The 18982-nt window shown below is 61.4% G+C and overlaps 1 protein-coding gene across 1 annotated transcript in view; it reads left to right on the forward strand.

Moving 5' to 3' along the window:
• HS6ST1 (heparan sulfate 6-O-sulfotransferase 1) overlaps positions 1–18578 on the forward strand; it is a 43076-nt gene extending 24498 nt beyond the window's left edge. Inside the window, 2 exon segments of the mRNA XM_057551696.1 lie at positions 15329–15770; positions 15772–18578. Coding sequence (XP_057407679.1) covers positions 15329–15770; positions 15772–16038 — 709 coding nt within the window. The 3' untranslated portion in view covers positions 16039–18578.
• Positions 18579–18982: the final 404 nt, after the last annotated feature.

Raw genomic sequence — 18982 nt, forward strand, 5'->3', positions numbered from 1 at the left:
CGGGGACGAGCCCCCTCCTCGTTTGGCGTGTGTTGTGTTTCTGCCCCGTCTTTCCCCTGTGCCCAGTGTCTGTGTTTTCCAGAGCTGGCGTCAGGCTGTAACGTGAGCTTTGACGTGGTGCTTCGGCTCATCACGCGTACGTACGTGTGTCCCTGTGTCACTGCAGAGTCCCCAGAAGGGCTCTCCCTGTCGCCGTGGAGTCACCGGGCGCAGGTTTCGAGTTCCCTGAGCTCGTTTTAGGCCCTGAACTGTTCTGGACCTGGCGGGGGCAGTGTCCACTGAGCTGTGCCCTGCTGCGTGGGCCTTCGGTGCTGGGTCTTGACTGCCGTAGGATGCGTCCCCGGCACGGAGACCCAGAGGCTGGCGGGGCCCGGCGGACGGCAGGAGGAGGGGGAGCCGGGCGTGCGTGCTGTGTGCCCGGGGCGGCGCTCCCGGTCCTCGGCGTCCCCCTCCTCGGGCCCCGGCGGGTCTGCGGTTACAGGCTGGGAGGACGAGGGGGACGAGCGCCAGCAGAGGCCTGGAGGCAGGTCTCAGGCCCAGTCGGCGAGCGCACGTCCCCACCCGGGGACGGAGCAGGGCTCCGTCACCTTCCCTCTGCCCCGGGGCGGGAGCGTGCGTGTTCAGGTGGAAGTGAAGCCTCCCCGCCGGTGTCGGAAGCCAGAAAGCGCCAGGCGGGCGGGCACGAAATGTGAACGGCAGCCCCGCGGGGCCCCGCAGGTGCCGGGCTGGGTCACCTCCCGAGCAGCGCCGCTTAGCTGGAGCACTGCCCGGGAGCCGAGGCGGGAGCCTGGTGGAGTTGGGGGGCGGAGGGAGGCCCCCTACTGCCTTCGGACAGCCCGGAGGAGCAGCGCTTGTGCCACTCGGTCGAGAGTCCAAGGCTGAGGCCAACCTCAGAGTTTGGGAACAGCAGACAAGCCCCCAGAAAGCCATCCTTTGCTCATTGGAGGGAACACCTCTGGAAAGGCCCGTGCTTGGGTGGGTGGAGAGTAAGCCTGGCCTCAGCTGGGAGGACATTGCCAGTATATCCTCCTGTGGCCCCGACCCTGGGCAGCGCTCCCAGAACCCCCGGCAGCCGCAGCCTTTCTGGTCACCTGCCAGGAGGGGGGTGGTCAGGGGCCTGGCGTCCGTCCTGGGTCCCTCGACATCCCTCGGTGCTGTGGGAGGTCTGTCGTGGGTCTGTGCGCCATCGCCAGACACAGTGCGGTCCGTCCCTGCGTGCATCTGGGAAGGAGACCTCACCTGCCCCTTCGTGGGCGGGGCACCCGAGCCCCCAGTGCTGGACGTGTCCACTGAGAGGTTCTTGCAGGGCGATCACCCCGGGTCAGGAACGGAGAGTGACCGTGACCGGCACGCAGGCTGGAGCCAGGAGGGCAGACGTGCTGGGGGCCTGGCTGGAGGCCCAGGCGGGACCAGTCTGCAGCCACGCCTGCGGCCACCAGCTCTGCCCCTCGTGGTACCCAGCTCTGGCTTTGGGCCTTTCCTCCCTTGGGTGCGCACAGCTCCCCCCAGCGTGTGTTGGCCTGGTGGTTAAGTCACACGCCCCCCCCCTCACCTCATGGCTGTCCTGGGGGGCCTTGTGAGGGTCCAGTGGGATCACGAAGGTCAGGGGGCTGGGGAGGGAAAGCTCGAGCTTCCTGCAGACGTGGGGTCCTTGCCTTGAGGGGGAGGCAGGGGCTGCAGGCCCCTGGAATGCACTCGGGGGGCCCTCCTGCCTTGGGGACCCCCTTGCCGTCCCCCGCCCAGTCGGCAGTGCCTCGGATTCTCTGGGTCGCGGAGCCAGGGGCTGAGGTAGTCTGCTCTGCTTCCCTGAAGTTTTGCTGACGTTGTGTATAAATCAAGGGAAGATTTTCATCCGCCCACGGAACTCTAGGTGCTGTCAGGGGAGGGGGACGCCGACTGCAGAGGTGCTTCCTAAGCCTGAACTAGGAGCGTTGATTTTCCTTCTTATGGATGTTTTCAGCCACTTGGAATTTTGAAACAAGGACGGAAATTTCCTTTTTTCCCACGGTTTGATAACAACGTCCTTTCCTCGTTGAAACCAAGCCCTCCTCTCTGCCTCTCACCGACCTGTGCACTTAGATGAACTAGCCTGTGCCGTGGTGTGCTGCCCCCCGCCTGGCCTGCGCCTCCTCTGCAGGAATGCTGCCTCACCCCCACCCCTGCCCTCTGCCAGGCCTCCGCCTCCTCCCTGTCCTTCAGAGCTGAGGTCAGATGTCACACCTTAGAGGCCCTGCCGGACCCCGACCCGGCATCAGGCACCCGATCTCTTGGCACTTGTTCATCTGGGTGTCTCACGGTCACAGGTCCAGCCCTTCAGATGCTGCAGGAGGGCAGGGCTGCATGGGTCCCACACACAGCACGCGCTCCTGTGACGGAGGAAAGGATAAGTCCAACGGGAGGGGGCCGTGGGGTCCCCGGCAGGGTGCCGATCCCCGACGCAGAGGGATGTGGTCCCCCAGCTCCGCGCCTCTGGACCTGCCCGGGCTGCGAGCTCCTCACCTTGGTCGATCGCCTGGGCTGCAGGGCTGCTTGACACATTCCCTTTCACCCGGTCCTTGCAGGAGCCTGGGAGGCACAGGAGGCGGTAACGGGCCCCGAGGGGCCGGCGTGGAGGCAGGGACGGGGGGAGGGGCGGCAGAGTCTGCCGCTTGACCCGCCCCCTCTGCGAGGATGCCTCACGTCACAGGGACAGGATGCGAAGCTCCCTCGTCCTCGTCCTACTGTCTCGTACGTGCTCAGCCTCCTTACTGGGACAGACAGCGCCCGTGTGTCCCTGCTGGCCCAGGGGAGGGATGGGGGCTCTCAGCTCCCAGCAGCGCCCCTCTGAGCCAGCACTAGGCAGTGATGGGCAGCCAGGGCACCCAGTGGGTAGGGAGACAGCGTGTGAGCCTCCTGGCAGGAGATGGGCGGGTGCAGGATGCCTGGGGAGGGTTCTTCTGCTGTGGAGGCCTTGCCGGAAGGTCCCGTCCCCGGGTCCCGCAGCCCGGGGGCAGACAGCCCCCCTCACCCTCACCCTCACCCACTCCCTTTTTGGGTCCTGCTGGCACCTCCACGCAACTCTGACCGCCCCCTCCCAACGGCTTGTACAGACCAGCCCTGGGGCAGTGGGCGCACTGTGTGCGGGGGCCAGGCCAGCATCCCCTGCGAGCCGTGTCCATCCCTCCAGGCGCAGAATCCCGGAGGCCCTGGAAGCAGGTGGTCAGGAAGGCCTGCATCTGGAGCTGGGGGCCCGCGTGGCCCGTAGGCCTCCAGCCAGGCCCTCCTCCTTCAGGTGGGAGCTCCTGGGGGCATGGGCTTCCCCCTGGGGTGGGGGGCAAGGGCATAGGGGCAGGGCCGCGGAGGCATTGAGCTCAGTGCGGGCTCACGGCAGCCCGGCTCTCAGCCCTGCCGCTCCTGCCTTGGCAGGGACGGACACGGGGCCCGTGAGAGTCAAGCCCTCCCCCAAGCTCTGCGTCTGCATTAGTGTCATCAGCCAGCAGGAGGCAGGGCTGGAGCGGGGCTGGAACCAGAGGAGAACCTGTCCAGGAGGCCTGCCCCGCATCCCACAGCCAAGGTGCCCAAGTCCAGGGCCGGGCAAAGTCCAGGACTTTGGCTCTTCCCCTCCCGGGATGGCCATCAGGAAGACGGTCACAGCTGCTGGGTAAAGTGGTTCATCTCAGGGCTGGTTCGTCCTCACTGCAGGTCTGGATGTGTTTTTTTCTTTATGCAGACCACTCTGACTCTTTTTTTTTTTTTTTCACTCTGACTCTTAATTAACTCACTGTACTTTAAAGGAAGTGGATCGTAAATTGTGTCCATAGTTTAGTTAAAAATACCACCACTCCTGACTGTTGTTTGGCAAGTGGTCAGCAGGTGGCCAGGGCCAACCTTGCCAGGTGACGTGTTCATGTGCCTTCTGGGGCCTGTGGCTCAGCAGGTGACCAGTTCTCCCCAGGCGGTTACAGGCTCCGGGGGCCTGAGCTCCAATCCCAGCACTGCCACCAGCCAGCTCTGTGGCCAGTTTTGCTGTTTAACCTTTCTGGACCTCAGTTTCCTTATCTGCAAAATGGGAACATTTTCTTCCTGTAGGGTGTCTGGCAGTGTCCAGGATGACCAGGGTAAAGCCTTGAGGGTTCACTGAATTAATGCAGTTATTACTGAACTTCTGATACCCCAGGCCTTGCCCCAGACCTGGCTGGCCTCACCACTGATCGTGCCTGGGTCCTCGTGCATTGGTCCTGGAGTAGATAGATTAGGTTCAGAGACCAAGATAGGGTGGAAATTTATTCCTCTCTCTTTGAAAAGGAGCCCAGTGTAGGCAGGCCAGGCAGGTGGTGCAGCCGCAAGACGCACCAGGAACCCAGGCTCTTTCTCTGGCCCTACCATCCCCAGAAAGCAAGGCTTCTGCTTCATGGTCCAAGACGACTTCTGGCCCTCTGTAGTCGCATGCATGTTCCAGCCAACAGGAAGAGAATGGTGGGGGGGGAGGAGGTGTCTCTAAAGACATCCTGATGGCCAGGCTTAGTCACACAGCCACACCTGGCTACAAGACACTTCCTGGGCTTCTTCCTCCTCAGGGATTTCCATGCTGTTTCCTAAACCTGTGGAACCACCTGGGGGCCCACGTGAGCGCCACTCCCAGTAGCTGGACTCTCTCCCCGCTGTCTGTAAGAACTCAGCTCCCTGGGTGAGCCAGGAAGGGCCTTCCCACCTTGTTAGAGGGGGGCGGGGCAGGGAGCAGAGTTGTGAGGCCAGCTGGGCCCCAGCCTGCGGAGGGCACATGCCTCCGGGCGTACCCCCTGCTGGGGAAGGACGACAGGATTCCCGTGCCCAGGTGGCCTTGGGCCGGCATTCTCCTCGCCACCCGTCCAGCTGGGACGACCAGCGAGGGGCCTGCGCCCGCCCCAGAGCTTCCATTCTGGTCCTGCCAAGGATTGTGTCGGCTTTAGGCTCTGCCTGCCCTGGGCGTCCGGGGCACAGGGGCTCTGGGAGGACTGGCCCACCTGTGTGCACACAGCACCCAACCACTGATGCCGCGAGGCTGCTCTCCCAGCCGGGGTATTTTGGGAAGCAGAGTCAGTTAATCGACAAAAATAACAGCTATGAGTTCACAGCTGCTCTGCGGACACGTTGCCCAGGAAGAAAGGCCTGAGGCCAGCGTCTCCTACCTGCATCTGGAGAGGGGCTCCCCAGCCTGCACTGCCACCTCAGCACTTGCGGATCTGGGTTTTTCCCGCAGGTACCCGGGAGGGGCGCCGTGCTTTGGTGCAGGCAGGTGAGTGCTGGCCAGAGCCGGTAGAGGCTGTCCGTTCCATCAGCTGGTTCCCTCCTGTGCTGCCGGGGGTGGTCCGGCTCCCCACCCATGCCGCTCAGAGCGGGGCCCGCCTCTCCTCCGACCCGGCTCCTCTCGCATGGGCCCGCGCTGCTCACTCAGCCGTGGTGAGGAGAGGGAGGTGACACAGCTGACAGCTGCCGGGCCCTGCCCTGGGGAGCGGTGCCTTCCTGTCACAGGAAGGGGAGGACGCAGCCAGCCCACACGGGCACTCAGCCGCTTCCACCGCACCGTGGGAGTCAGAGCCAGATCAGGCTTGGGTTTTCTCGAAGGCCTCAAATCCCTCAATCTGGGTTCTGTGCTGCGTTGTTCTATGGCGTGAACCGCGCTCCCGGAGCTGGCCTGACCCGCCTGCAGCACTGTCCAAGGCCAGGGGGCCGTCGGGGACAGCAGGCGCTTCCAGGCCATGGAAGCTTCCAGGCCGGGGGGCACCTGGCCTGAGGTCAGCAGCACGCAGTGCTGACGAGGGCCCAGCTCAGTGACCTAACGACCAAGGTGGTTCACGCCATGACCTCCCGAAGGGTGTCAGCTTCTCGCTGGGAGGGGGACCCGGACCTTGGTGAGCAAGCCGGCACCCCCGCCCTGGGATGCTCCCCAGGCCCTGGGGTGGGACGGGCATCAGAGCAAGGCTTTGGGCGGCTCCTGCACACCTGAGCAGGCCCCATGGCAAGTTCTGCCCGGGTCCTCCCTCTGAAGTTCCGGAGACCTCTCAGAGTATGGTTGTTTGAGACTTAACCGTCTGGATACTGGCTTCACGGTGTGACCTTTGTCCTCATGAAGGGCCTCCTGGGCCCTGGGAGACCACAGTACGGAGTTGGGGTAGAGGGGGCCTCAGGTGCCCCTCACAGAGTTTCCCTTGCTGCTCTGGGACCCCAGAGCTCGTCCTGGGGGAGAAAGTGGCAGTGAAGCCAATCCCCCTATGGCATTAATTTTTTGTCAGTGACTGTATATCTGGAAGTAATACAACAGTATTTCTTTAAAAAAAAAGGTTGTAATTCTAATCCTAAATAACTGTTCTCACCCGCAATTAGGGAGCTGCAGCTCTGCTAGCACTGGCAGAAAAATCCAGCTTCGTCTCAGGGTCTGAGTTTGCTCCTGTGAGTTAGAACCTTGTTCACAAAAGCCCTGCCCTTGGAGCCCCCAGCCCGGAGCGGAGGGGGCAGCTGGCGTCCTATCACAGAGGACACATGAGCACAGAGCTTGCAAAGCTGGCCCTTTCTGATGGCCTCTTTGCACCCCAAGCAACAGGGATGTTTTATGACCTTTATTACTTGACTTCAGTTACGTAAATGACGTGTGCTCACTGCGGGCAATACAGAGTATGTAAAGAAGAAAACAGGTTTTTTTTTTTTTTTTTTTGGCCGCACTGGGTCTTCATTGCGGCACACAGGCTTCTCTAGTTGTGGCACGTGGGCTCAGAAGTTGCGGCGTGTGGGCTTTCTAGTTGTGGCACGTGGGCTCAGTAGTTGAAGCATGTGGGCTCTCTAGTTGTGCCACACAGGCTCAGAAGTTGTGGCACACAGGCTCCCTAGTGGTGGCGCGTGGGCTCAGTGGTTGTGGTGCGTGGACTTAGTTGCCCCGTGGCGTGTGGGATCTTAGTTCCCTGACCAGGGATCAAACCCACGTCCCCTGCATTGGAAGGCGGATTCTTAACCACTGGACCACCCGGGAAATCCCAAAAAATGTTAAAGTCACCCATTTGGGCATATGAGTGTTCACTGACCTTTCAATTTTTCTTTAAGTTTGAGTTTTTCATAATAAACTGTTGGGGAAAATCCATAGTTCCGCTCTTCTGAGAGCCGCTGAGTAGTGCCTTCTGTCTCTGCACCGGCAGGCACAGGCCCTTCTGTGCACCAGCGGCCTTGTGACCATCTGCGCCCTTGGCTGCAGGACCGTCTGCCGTGTGTGTCTGCCACTGACTTCTGCGTCCGTGTCTCCTGTAATGGCCGGCGTGCCACCAGCATCCTGCAGCAGACTTGCCGCATCTCAGCCCTGCTCTTTAGAGCAGACTCCTTCTGGAAGCGTGATTGCTGATCCAGCCCCTCACCGAGCCACAGAATTGTGCACCCACCCTGGCTCAGGGCTCCGGGCTCCCGGCTCCCAGGAGGAGGGTCAGGAGTGGGCTTTGGCGGGGAAGAGGGAAGCTCCTCCAGCCATGGGTGTGGCCCAAGGGAGGGGAGGGGCCATTTCTGCTTCCGAGGCTTGCATCAGCCGCCCACCTCTGCGAGCCCGGTTTCCCCATCGTTGATAAAGTCCGCGGGATACAGAGCGGACCTCCCAGTCAGGACTGTGGGCTCCGACTCGCCCGATGCCCACAACAGCGGGCAGGAGGGGGAGGGGCTTCTGAGGACAGTGAGAAGGGCCCTTTCCCTGATCCCAGCCCTACGGCAGGGCAGGCCACCCAGCCCCTGCCACTCAGCCACCTCGCAGCTGTCACCTTCCAAGGAAGGAGTGCAGAGCTGCACCTTGCAGAATTTTCCCAGAGGCTGTCTGAGTGTTTGTCATCAATAAAGCAGGGCTTCCGGGCTGCTGGTCCCGTGAGAACTCAGACTCTTAAAACTTTAGAGCTGGCCGCTCCCTGACAGCAGTGTTTGCACCCAAGAACAAAACACATTCCTTGTTCACTAGGATGTACACAATTGTGGGATGCACCGAACCAGGGCACACAAAAATGTCAGAACAGCCACGGTCGCAGAAAGCATTAAACAGAGCATAATTAAATGCAAGGAAGCATGACGCGGTCGGTTCACATGTGGGCTCTTGGGAGTGGTTGTAGACCGGGCAGGCTAGAATTGTTTCACGGCATGAAGTTTCTTTGAAGTCCTATGTTCTGTCTTTGAATCCATGTGAATTTTGCACTCTGTGCCACTTCCCATCGGAGCTTGTTTTCCTGTAAATGAACAAGACCCTTCTCTGTCCGGCCCCGCCTGCACCTCAAGCCTGCACTGCCCCCTTCTCAGGTCACGAAGGGCTGTGTCCCCACCGTCTCTGAGAAGCCTTCCTGACCTGCCCCATTGGTAAGCAGTGCCATTCATCACCTCCTACTGCCCTTGTTGGTTCCGCCCCACCCAGCCCAGAGCGCCCTAAGAGCCCTGCCCGCCTCTGAGCCTGGGCTTATCCTCTGTGAAAGGGGAGAAGTGCCTGGGTCCCGGGCTCTGCATCGCATGTCGCAAGCCTGTTGGCTGTGGCCACTGGTGCCGTTGTCAGGGCCCTGGGGGCATTGCTGGTTTATGTCCTTTGCTGTGCGTCTGCGGCCCTGGATGCCGTGGGCTGTCTCCGCGCTGAGCAGGGCACTGCGGTGTCCCCAGTACACAGGCCTGCCTTCCAAGAGCTTGCCCCCATTGGGGTGAGAGGGTGGGGTGAAGTCCCTGGGGAGAGGGATGGCGCATGGTGGCGGCCCGAGTGACCTTTCACACGGCTGCAGAGAGACGACCTCATGCCACGTCCTGCCGCCAGCAGTGGACCGTGTGGGGTGCCGGCTGGCTGGCTAGATGGTGGCGAGCAGCCAGTGGCGGAAGCTTCAGGGGAAGAGGTGTGAGCAGGGCCTCCTTGTCACCCCTCCGGTCCCAGTGTGTGCCCCGCTAGGGTGACAGCGCTGTGAATCCTGCCGCCAACTCACAGGCAGGACGGTCTGGGCTGGGGCGTGCTCTGCGCCGCTCCCTGGGTCCGTCCTGGGACGTAGCGGGCAGCCCTGCTCCACGGAGACCTGCCCTGGAAGTTGGGGTGCAATGGGCTCCCACTTAGGCCAGGATGTGGCTTAGGGCTGTGCTTGCAGAAGGTGCCAGAAGCCTCCCACCCTGACAGCATAACTTGCCCGACAAGTCACTAAACAGGGTCCCTGGTCTCCCGCGTTGGGATCGGCAGCAGGAAAAGGGAGCCCCAGGGGGTGGGGCGCACTGTTTGCTGGCCCTGTTTGCACCCCAAGGCCCTCCTGGATGGGAAGCCGGCCGTCAGCTGGGCGCTCCAGCTCCGGAGGAGCTGTGGTTCCTTCCCGGAGGCAGGAGCAGCTGACTCCCTATCATGTGGTTAGTTCACAAGCCACAGGGCGGCCCCGACTGACCCACAAGACTGGCCACCCTCACGGTCCCCAGAGGTGATGCCCCCAAGGGGTCCTCCCCTCCCCCGTGGAGCCTCTCCCTACTCACATTGGCATGTAGGAAGGGGTCAGGGGTAAGGAAAGGGCTGCAGACACCTGGAACTGGCTGGCACAGAGGTGGGAGGGGAAACCAGACGCTTTGAGGAACTGAGGCCCCAGGTTTGGCAAGAATGCTGTCCACCTGCAAGGCCCGCAGGGGCCTCGCAGGCTGCCCTGGAGAACCTTGGTTTTAAAACTGCTTTCCTGATCACACAGTGTTTGGGAAATACAAAAGAAGTTGCGTGAATGTACATAGGGAATAAAGCACAGGATGCACACCTGCACCCTCGCTCCTGCCTTAAGCACAAGGGTGTGATCAGTGCCATGGACGCCAGCACGGACTAGCGCGGTCCCTGCCGCCCCCGCCGCCACCCCCCAAGACGCCAAGGCTAAGCTCTGACTGGAGGGCTCCTGTGTATCACCTCATCACCTTTTTCTTTTCACTGTTTTCAGTACATATGTACGTACCACTAAATAGCATTTTCTTTGGTTTTATTTTTAGAAACTTGATAAACCATATTGTTGCACTCTGATACATTTTCTTAATTTGCATTCTTTCTGCAACGTCTTATTCATCATATTTACCCGAGTTGCCGTGAGTAGCTGTAGTTTGTTCCTGTTTGTTGCTGAGCAGCGTTCTGTTGGAAGAACACACCCCGTTTGTGTACGCATGCCTCTGCGGCGGATGTTTGGGGCTGTCACCAGCAGAGTGCTATGGACTGTCTTGTCCACACCTCCCAGGACGCGTGGACGAGGCTTCCCCATGATGTGTGCCTAGGAGAGGACTCGGGGGGTGAGTGTGAGGGTCACGGGGTGAGTGTGTGTGTGCCTTCCGCCTTCCCGTGAAGTCACTCCACAACAGCTGTCCCAGTAAGCATTTGTCACAAGTTGGCCTTGCCCCACTTTGTTTTGCTGCTCCAGTGGGTATCACGTTGTGGCTGAGTGTGCTGTTCCCTCGATGACTAATGAAGGGGAGCGTCTCTCCGTATGTTTTTTTTAAGCCAGTTTCCACATTGTTTTAGTGTTTTTAGTTACAAGAATGCACGCATGCTTAAAGACAAATAGCTCCAAGCGGTTTATGATAAAAACCAACAGATCTCCTTTTCCTTTCCAGCTTCCCCAAAGACCCTCTTGCAGCTCTTTTTGGTAGTCTTCATGTATTGACTTCCATGTTTCTGAGTCGTGTATAGTGCTATTTCTTGTTTCACTGATTTAAATGCTATCTGTGTACTTTCTGTTTTGAAAGATGAAGTGTTCTTATGCCCTTATCCTTCTCCACACCCCACCCATTCTCCAAGGAGAGTTAAAGCTCAAGTTTTTATTCAATCACTTACCACTGTTTATATCATGATGTCTCTAAAACCACTGTTTTCTTCTGAGCCTAGTAGCATACTTCTTTTTTTTTTTTTAATGTAACTTTTCGTTTTCCCTAGAATTAACGATTGCCCTACTTTTTACTTGCTTTGTCTTCCATCTTCAGAGACTCAGTTTTTTCCAGGTGATTCCGAAGATCTGCCATGTACCTACCATTCGTTTTTCCCACCAGTGCTGTGTTTTGTCAGGTAATCTGTCTGTGCCCCTTTTTCTGGAAGCCCTGTCCCTCTGCTCCTGGCAGACCCAGCGGGATGCCCTGTGGACATCTGGGATCTCTCCTGGGTTCGAGCTCCTGTGTCCCACACTTTTTTTTTTTTTCTCATCTACTATATGAGATACATACTCCAGTATCTTCCTAGAGCAGGCTTCACAGAAAATAAATTTCCCAAGTCTTCACGGGTGTGAAGCTTGGCTGGGTATGAGATACAGTTGGTCTATTTCCCGTCAGCATTTTGAAGCCATCGCTCCATCGATTCTTAGCGTACGGTGTTCCATAGAGAAGTTGAGTCCCACTCTTTACGTGTCCTGGTTTTCTGTCCACGCACTTCCTGGGTCATGTCTGTAATCCTGGGTCTGGTCTCCACGTTCCTTTGCTGGGCAGTGGGCGGGCCATTTCACGCTAAATGAATTAGGTGCTTGGCTCCTCATTGTTTCTTTTGTCATCTCCTCCGCCATGTCCTCTCTGTCCTCCTTCTGGAACCCTTGCTGTTAGCAGTTGGACGGCCTGGATGGGCAGATCCTGCTGGAGGGTGAGAGGCAGAAGGCCCCCTGTTTGTGGGGGACCCCAGATGTGAGTGCAGGGGGAACTTCGCTCTGGGGCAGAAACCCTGCAGTTTCCTCTGGGGTGCGGCTGGGGCAGGGGCTGGGTCCCCCATGAGCGTGCAGGCCGTTGTTTGGCCCCCTGCCCAGTTCCTCGTGTCTCTGAGCCATGAGCGCCTCCAGAGAACACACATCTGGTTTCGTCCTGGGCAGGGAGCTGCCTGGACGTGGACGGTCGGTCGTCTGGGGGGTCTTCTGCCCCCGCCACACCTGCCCTCTGCTCACTTTTGATCAGTGCCCTCGCTCCCCCTTCCGTAGCCGGTAAAGCTGCCCTGTCTGCTGACGCGCCTAACGGGCAAGGGAGGGCAGAGCGAGTGAGACGGGAGCAGGAGTGCTGAACAGAGGGTGGCCAGGGCACAGGCCTGTGGCCGCGGGTGCCTGCTGTGTCATGACAGCAGAGCAAGCAAGGGCCGGGGTGGACCGGGACGTGGAGGTGGGGGGTCAGGCGTATGCGCTCCTGAGGAGGCCAAGCAAGTACAGGAGTGCGCGCCCACAGGGGCTCCCGTGCCGTCCAGGCAGGAGCAGCGCGGGGGCTGGGCAGTGACCAGGGGCGGCTGGCCCCGCGCACAGGGTCTAGGGTCTGCCTGGACCCTTAGTCTCCACCACAGGCCGTGTTGGGAGGACAGAATCGGGGGCCCAGGGCCTGGCAACGTCCTGAACAGAGAAGGCTCAGCACGCCCCATCCTAACACCGCCCGGCCCGGTCACCATGGGCGAGGCCCTGCTCCTGTCCAGCCAGGCCAGCATCCAGGGATGCAGCAGGGAGCAAGGCCGCCCCGCTCAGCACCCATGTGGTGCGCAGGGGAGCCGTGGGGGTCAGCGTGAGCACGGGGGCTCAGGGGGCTCTGGCTCCAGCACGCCGCGGGAGGGCTAGCGGCCCCGTCCCCCTCTCAAGGGTGCATTGAGATCTGTGAGGGTCTGGGGGGCAGCTGGACTTCTCCAAGCCTGCCCTCGTGGTGGGCGGTGGCAAGTGCTGACGCAGGACTCCGGGCCTACATGACTGCAGAGGCCTGCGGGGACGCAGGCGCTGGGGCGGGCGCTGGTGCCCCGCTGTGCACCGTGAGTTCTTGCCCTCAGAGGTCACCTTGCAACCAGGTTGAACCCCGAGTGGCTTCGATGGGGCCACGTAGACAAATCTTTGTCCGTTGACACGTCGTACTCTGGTTTTCTGTGTCCAGGAGACTCCACCGCGCTGGCCTGCCCATGTGCACATGGGGTGGGGAGGGCCGAGGACAGGACACGGGACCAGCCGGGCTCAGCAGTGGATGCGGTGTGGGCCGGCAGCCTGCACGCAGCACTGTGTTTGCCCACGTGTGTTTCTAGGTGTATCTCTGTGTCTGCCTGTCTGTCGTGGCCTCTTTAGAAGCAGTTGTCGTGGTCAGGGCTTATAAATGTCATATACCAGGTCTCTAGAAGGCTGGCCCTGGGATGAGCTGACCTCCTCGCCCTGGCTACACTGAAGGTCTTTGTCACCGGTCCCAGTCCCCCTAACCAGGGTCTGCAGAGCAGGGCCGCCCGCCCTACCCCAGTGCTGAAGCCACTGGGGGCCTCCAGGTAGCTGCCTAACCTCTCAAGGCTTGATTTCCTCCGCCGGGGGCTGAAGGTGCCGTGTGAGGGGCCTGCCCAGAGGCACCTTCTGTCTTGGACCATCTGGCCCCTCCCAGTCTTGTCCCCAGGGGGGCACCATGGCCCTGCTTAGCGCACACACAGGAACCAGCTCCCCGCCACCCCCTCCCTACCGCGTGGTGAGCTGAGAGCTCAGTGGAAAGCTACCACTGTGACAGAAGCCCAAGAGGGAGCTGTGTCTGCAGGACGAGGCTTCCCTGGGAAGTGGCTCTGGCTGAGGTCTAGGGTATGAGTCAGAGTCAGCTGATGAAATAGAGGGAGGACACAGTTCGTGCAAAGGCCCTGGGGTGTCTTCTTGGGAGCCAGCAAGGGGGGCGCGGTCCCAGTGGTCAGAGAGGAGCTGGGAGGGCACAGGTGGGCTTTTGTTCTTCTCCCAGGGGCAGCCAGAGCCACCAGGGCACGTTCCACAGGAGCTGGTGGGAGGGGGTCACATTGGGGCTGCCAGCCACCCCGACCCCACCCCAGGGGCTGGGACGTGAGCCGCCTGCAGAGGCCAGGAGTGCGCTGTCAGCACCTGGGCTGGGGCAGGGCGTGTGAGAGCTGACGGGGCCCGAGGCACAAACAGGAGAACCCAGGCTTCGCGGAGGGCTCAGGAGTCAGGATGCCCATCCTGCTCTCTCCTGCCTGCGGACTCCCTCCCCCAGCCCCCTGGGTGCCCTCTGCCCGGGCCTTCTGCCGCTGTCTGCCATTCCTGCGGTTTTCTGAATGGGCCCCCCTTAGGCTGGGGTGACCCCCAGTGGTACCCCGTCACCTTCGCCCTTGCTAGTTATCATGCCCGCACCCCAGGGCCCCCTTGCCACCTGGGAGATGCAGTCAGATCAGGGCACTGCCAGACCCTGCGAGGTGTCTTGTGCCCTCGCGGCTTCCCAGAGGGCAGTGTGAGGGCTGCTCTTGCTGGGCCTCCGTGAGGAGGGGGCAGTGTGGGTGCAGCTTCCATGTTGCCATCGGGCAAGGGCCGGGGAAGAGGGGAGGGATCCCCCCCAGGAGTGGTGTGTGGGACCCAGTGGGGTCCTGCTGCCCACTTCCGAGGACACTCTAGGCTGCTCGCCCCAGGCCCTGGTTCCCCTCGGCCTGGGACCTGCCCCACCTGCTCAGGCAGCTGCTCTGCCAGCCCTGGAGGTGGGGCTCCGAGAAGAGCCGCAAACCCCCCCTGGGGCGACCCACACCCACCAGGCCCGTCACAGTTCCTGGCACTGGGGCCGATCACCACAGCACACCCTGCAGGGACCTGAATCATCCCGGCTGCCTCTCACCCCGAGGGAGCGGGGAGAAGGGGGCAGAGCCCGCCTTGAGTCAGCTCTCCCATGGTACGGATGGGTGCCCCTTACCCACAGCGTGGGGAGGTGGCATGGTGCCCAGCTCCTTGGGGGTTGGAACAGTTCCTGGGAGACGATAAAAATTATGAGTTACGGCTCACCCCGGGGGCTGGGTGGTCTCCTGGTGCCCCTCCCCCACTGGACCTCTGCAGGAGCCTGGGGTGGAGTGGGCCCAGTGGGAGGCCCTGACCCAGACCTGCCATGCAGCCTGGGACTGAGTGACTTCTCAGTGGCCCCTTGGGCTGCACCAAGCCTGCCACTGTGACAGCTCTGTAAACGTCTGGTTCCAGGTGGTGTGGACTCCGGGGCCACTCTCCTCCACCCCCTGCAGGGCAAAGTCAGGTTGTCCCTCCCAAGGTGCGAGCAGGCAGGAGGGCACGCCTGGGGCTCGGGGGAGGGCCCCAGAGGAGACCCTGGGCCAGGGTTCAGGAGGGCACCAGGGCTGGGCCCTGCAGGAGACTGCAGCGGTCACACTCGGCATTGTGGTGGTGGCCTGAGACCTTTGCGGGTTACATCACATCTCACACCTGGGTTTCTCACTCAGCAGTGGCCCTTTAGAGACCTGAGATGTGATGGCTGATCTCCGAGGTGAAGCCACTCCCCGGGGGTCCCATAGCGCAGACGCTGAGCAGAGCCATCCGACTTAGGGCTGCAGCCGCCCTCTCCTTCACGCCCCCAGTGGTCCCTGCGTGCCCCACCCCTGCCTGGCGCCCCGGCCTCACCTCCCCCCGCGCCCGTCTCGTTGCAGGAAGTTCTACTACATCACCCTGCTGCGAGACCCCGTGTCCCGCTACCTGAGCGAGTGGCGGCACGTGCAGCGGGGGGCCACGTGGAAGACATCGCTGCACATGTGCGACGGGCGCACGCCCACGCCCGAGGAGCTGCCGCCCTGCTACGAGGGCACCGACTGGTCGGGCTGCACGCTGCAGGAGTTCATGGACTGCCCCTACAACCTGGCCAGCAACCGCCAGGTGCGCATGCTGGCCGACCTGAGCCTGGTGGGCTGCTACAACCTGTCCTTCATCCCCGAGGGCAAGCGGGCCCAGCTGCTGCTGGACAGCGCCAAGAAGAACCTGCGGGGCATGGCCTTCTTCGGCCTGACCGAGTTCCAGCGCAAGACGCAGTACCTGTTCGAGCGGACGTTCAACCTCAAGTTCATCCGTCCCTTCATGCAGTACAACAGCACGCGGGGCGGGCGGCGTGGAGGTGGGCGAGGACACCATCCGGCGCATCGAGGAGCTCAACGACCTGGACGTGCAGCTCTACGACTACGCCAGGGACCTCTTCCAGCAGCGCTACCAGTACAGGCGGCAGCTGGAGCGCCGGCAGCAGCGCCTCCGGAGCCGCGAGGAGCGCCTGCTGCACCGGGCCAAGGAGGCGCCGCCGCGGGGGGACGCCGAGGAGCCCGGCCGCGTGCCCACCGAGGACTACATGAGCCACATCATCGAGAAGTGGTAGTGGCGGCCGGCGGGGGCAGGTGGGACCAGACAGACTGACCGACACACACGGCCCCCAGAGCTCCGTGGGAAGAGGACCCCCGTCCGCTCGCCAGAAGACGGACAAACGGTTGAGGGAGGGGGAGGGGTGGGCCTGGCGGGTCGGTTCTTCCCACCCTCCCAGGCCGGGGCTCTGAGAAATCAGCGTGGGAACCCGCTGGGTCAGAGGGAAGGGTGCTTGGAGGACCCCCTGACCAGGCCTGCAGGGCTGGGAACAGGTACGTCCCCGGTCTCCCGTCCTCATGGTCACAACGGCCACAGGTTTGAAGACTAGAAAAATCCAGTGCAGTGGAAGGCGGACCTGCCAGGCCAGGTGTGTGGTCACGCCCACCAGGCACACGCCCGCTGCCCCCCCCCACCCCACCCCCTGCAGGTAGCTCAGCCTCCAGGGAACCCCTGGCCCCAAGGCCTGCGTGGACACAACGGCAGCCCTCTGAGGTAGCCTCAGGAATGGAGCTCCCAGCTCACCCATCTTCAGGGTCGGGGTCCACCCCTTCTAAAGCCAAGAAGACTCTAGTCCAGCCCCTGGGAAGCCCACTCCCCTCTCTAGCCCAAGGTCAAAACCCACAGTGTGGCTTCATGCTTCGGGTCAAGAGATCAAAGCACATCACCTGGGGTCCCCCACCCCGTTTTCCTCAGTCCCCAGACCGAGGGGCACTGTGGGGAGATGGGCACCATGCTGCACTGCCCCCTTGCATGGGCGGAGGGCATCCCAGGAGAAGGAAGGCTGTAGGTGAGGATGCTTCCACCTGGGTCCAGGCAGACCTCCCAGCCAGACCAGCTCAGACAAGAAGGGGGACAGAAATCAAGAGCTCTCCCTGCCCGCATTGTCCTTTCTGACCCTCTGGGCTTTGTTAGTGGGCTGCCCCCAGCCCCAAGCCCATGACTTGGACATTTATGTGGGACTTAGACCCATTCCCCCCACAGCCCCGTGTATAAAGTTCAGCCCAGCCTCCGCTGGCTGGAACGCTGCAGACCACAGCCACTGCCCACGAGCCATACTTTGGGGCCATGGTGGTTCAGGACAGCCAGGAAAGGGTACTCGGGCTTTCAGATTCTCCTCCAGGATTGGAAGAAACAGCTCTGGGTGGCTCCCCTAGTACCCAGACACACAGCCCCCCGACCCTGGGCTCTCCCCGCGTTTTCCTGCGCCCTTGCCCCTACCAGCTGGTCAGGCCTGTTCCCCGCAGCCCTGCAGATTGGAGAAGCCATGTTCAGTCCATTGTAGACACTTGCCCCACGCCCGTACCTCCTGTGCTCGAGGAGGCCAGGCCAGCGTCGCCTCTGGACGTGCACCCCCCGACATGAGACCCGAAACCTGGTTCTGGGGAGCTGAGTGTGAGCCCCACGCCCGAGGTGGAAGGGCACCCCGTCTCCCCAGGAGAGGAAGCACGCGTGCCCGGCGGCTGCAGGGCCGACTCAAGGAGGGTGGTGAGGGCCCCGGGCCCCCGGCAGCCTCCTGGGCAGATCCTGCCAGGGTTCCCTGCCCCAGGTTCCCCTTGGCCACCCTAGCTGCCCTCCTGTGGAATGAGGGGGTGGGAGCCGAGACCCTTGCGTAAGCGCCGGAAGGGCTGGGGTGTTGTCGCATGAGGTGGCTGCTCAGGAGCCAGCAGCTTTAGTCTTTGCCTGTCTGGCCTGAGGGACCCCCCGCCTTCCAGCTTCCTGCGCTGGCCACTTCATCCTGCAGTCCAAGGACAGCGCAGTCAGCAGGCCCCCGAGAGCGGACACGTCGTGCTGCGGAGGTGAGCGCTCAGGTGGCTCTTTTAAAGGGGTGTGAAGGTCAGCATGGGGGTCTGCTCCGATACTCATCTGGGGCGGGCGTGCTCCAGGGAGGAGGGTGGGACACGTTCAGAAGAGCTCTGGGGTCTCGCACGAGCACCTGCGACGCTCGGGGCTTGCTGTGGCCTCCCAGCGGGAGGAAGGCCGTTCTGCGTGAGCCCCCCCGGGCACCCGGCCAGTGGCCTGGCTCAAGCAGCCCTCCCCCAGGTGCGCTCCTGAGGGTGTGGGCCTGAGTGCAGGATGTGTTTTGTACATAATGGAGTGTTTTAACTCATGGCCCGTTGTCCCAAGTCACACGGTCTCCTCGGTTTCTTCACTGCATCTGGAAGGAGGTCCTGGCTCCGGCCAGCATCCAGGCAGGGGTGCCAGTGACAGCACCGGCTGGCAGTGCCCCTCGGCCACTCGGGTCTCCCGTCCAGCACTGCCGGCTCAGGACGCCTGCTCTGAGGTAAAGGCTTCTTGAGCCTGCAGCATCTCCTCCAGCACCACGGGCTGGGGCTCCCGGGAAGGGATGGCCTCCCCGGGGCTCTTCCCAGGGCCGAGGGACAGAAGCAGACATGCCGTGAGCAGACAGCTCCCCGCTCCCACCACCCCAGGCCTCCGGTGGCCTCTCTTGGAGGAGGCGTGAGGGACGAGAGAACTGTCCAAACAATGAGTCTGTGAACGTTTTGGGAACTGGAAGAGTTTTAACTTGAACCCAGGAGCGTTTAAAGCTTTAATTTATTTATAGCTTCTTATTAAAAAAAAAAAAAAAAGTGTTGAGAAGAAACCTTTTGGTGACTCATACAAAAAAATGAGTTGACGATGGAAACACAAGTCGTAATCATCTAACTGTTTTTGTCTAGGTCAAGACGAATGTTAGCAGATGAAATAAACGCTGAAAAGGAACGCTGGTGTGTGTGGTCTGTGGTCACATAGCAACGCGCCTGACGTAGCGCCGTCCCGGTTTGATGTTCGAAATGAGCATCTGTGAGCTCGCAGGACTCACACAGGAGCAGGCGGCGGCCCAGCGAGAGAGGAGTTAACACACTGTGTCACTCAGCCTTGCTTTGCGAAAGTAAGAAATGTGACTGTCATCACCGCAAAGAATAACTTGGGGACTTCCCTGGCGGTCCAGTGCTCAGGAC

Source organism: Balaenoptera acutorostrata, chromosome 8 (genome assembly GCF_949987535.1).
Source record: "Balaenoptera acutorostrata chromosome 8, mBalAcu1.1, whole genome shotgun sequence".
Lineage (NCBI taxonomy): Eukaryota > Metazoa > Chordata > Mammalia > Artiodactyla > Balaenopteridae > Balaenoptera > Balaenoptera acutorostrata.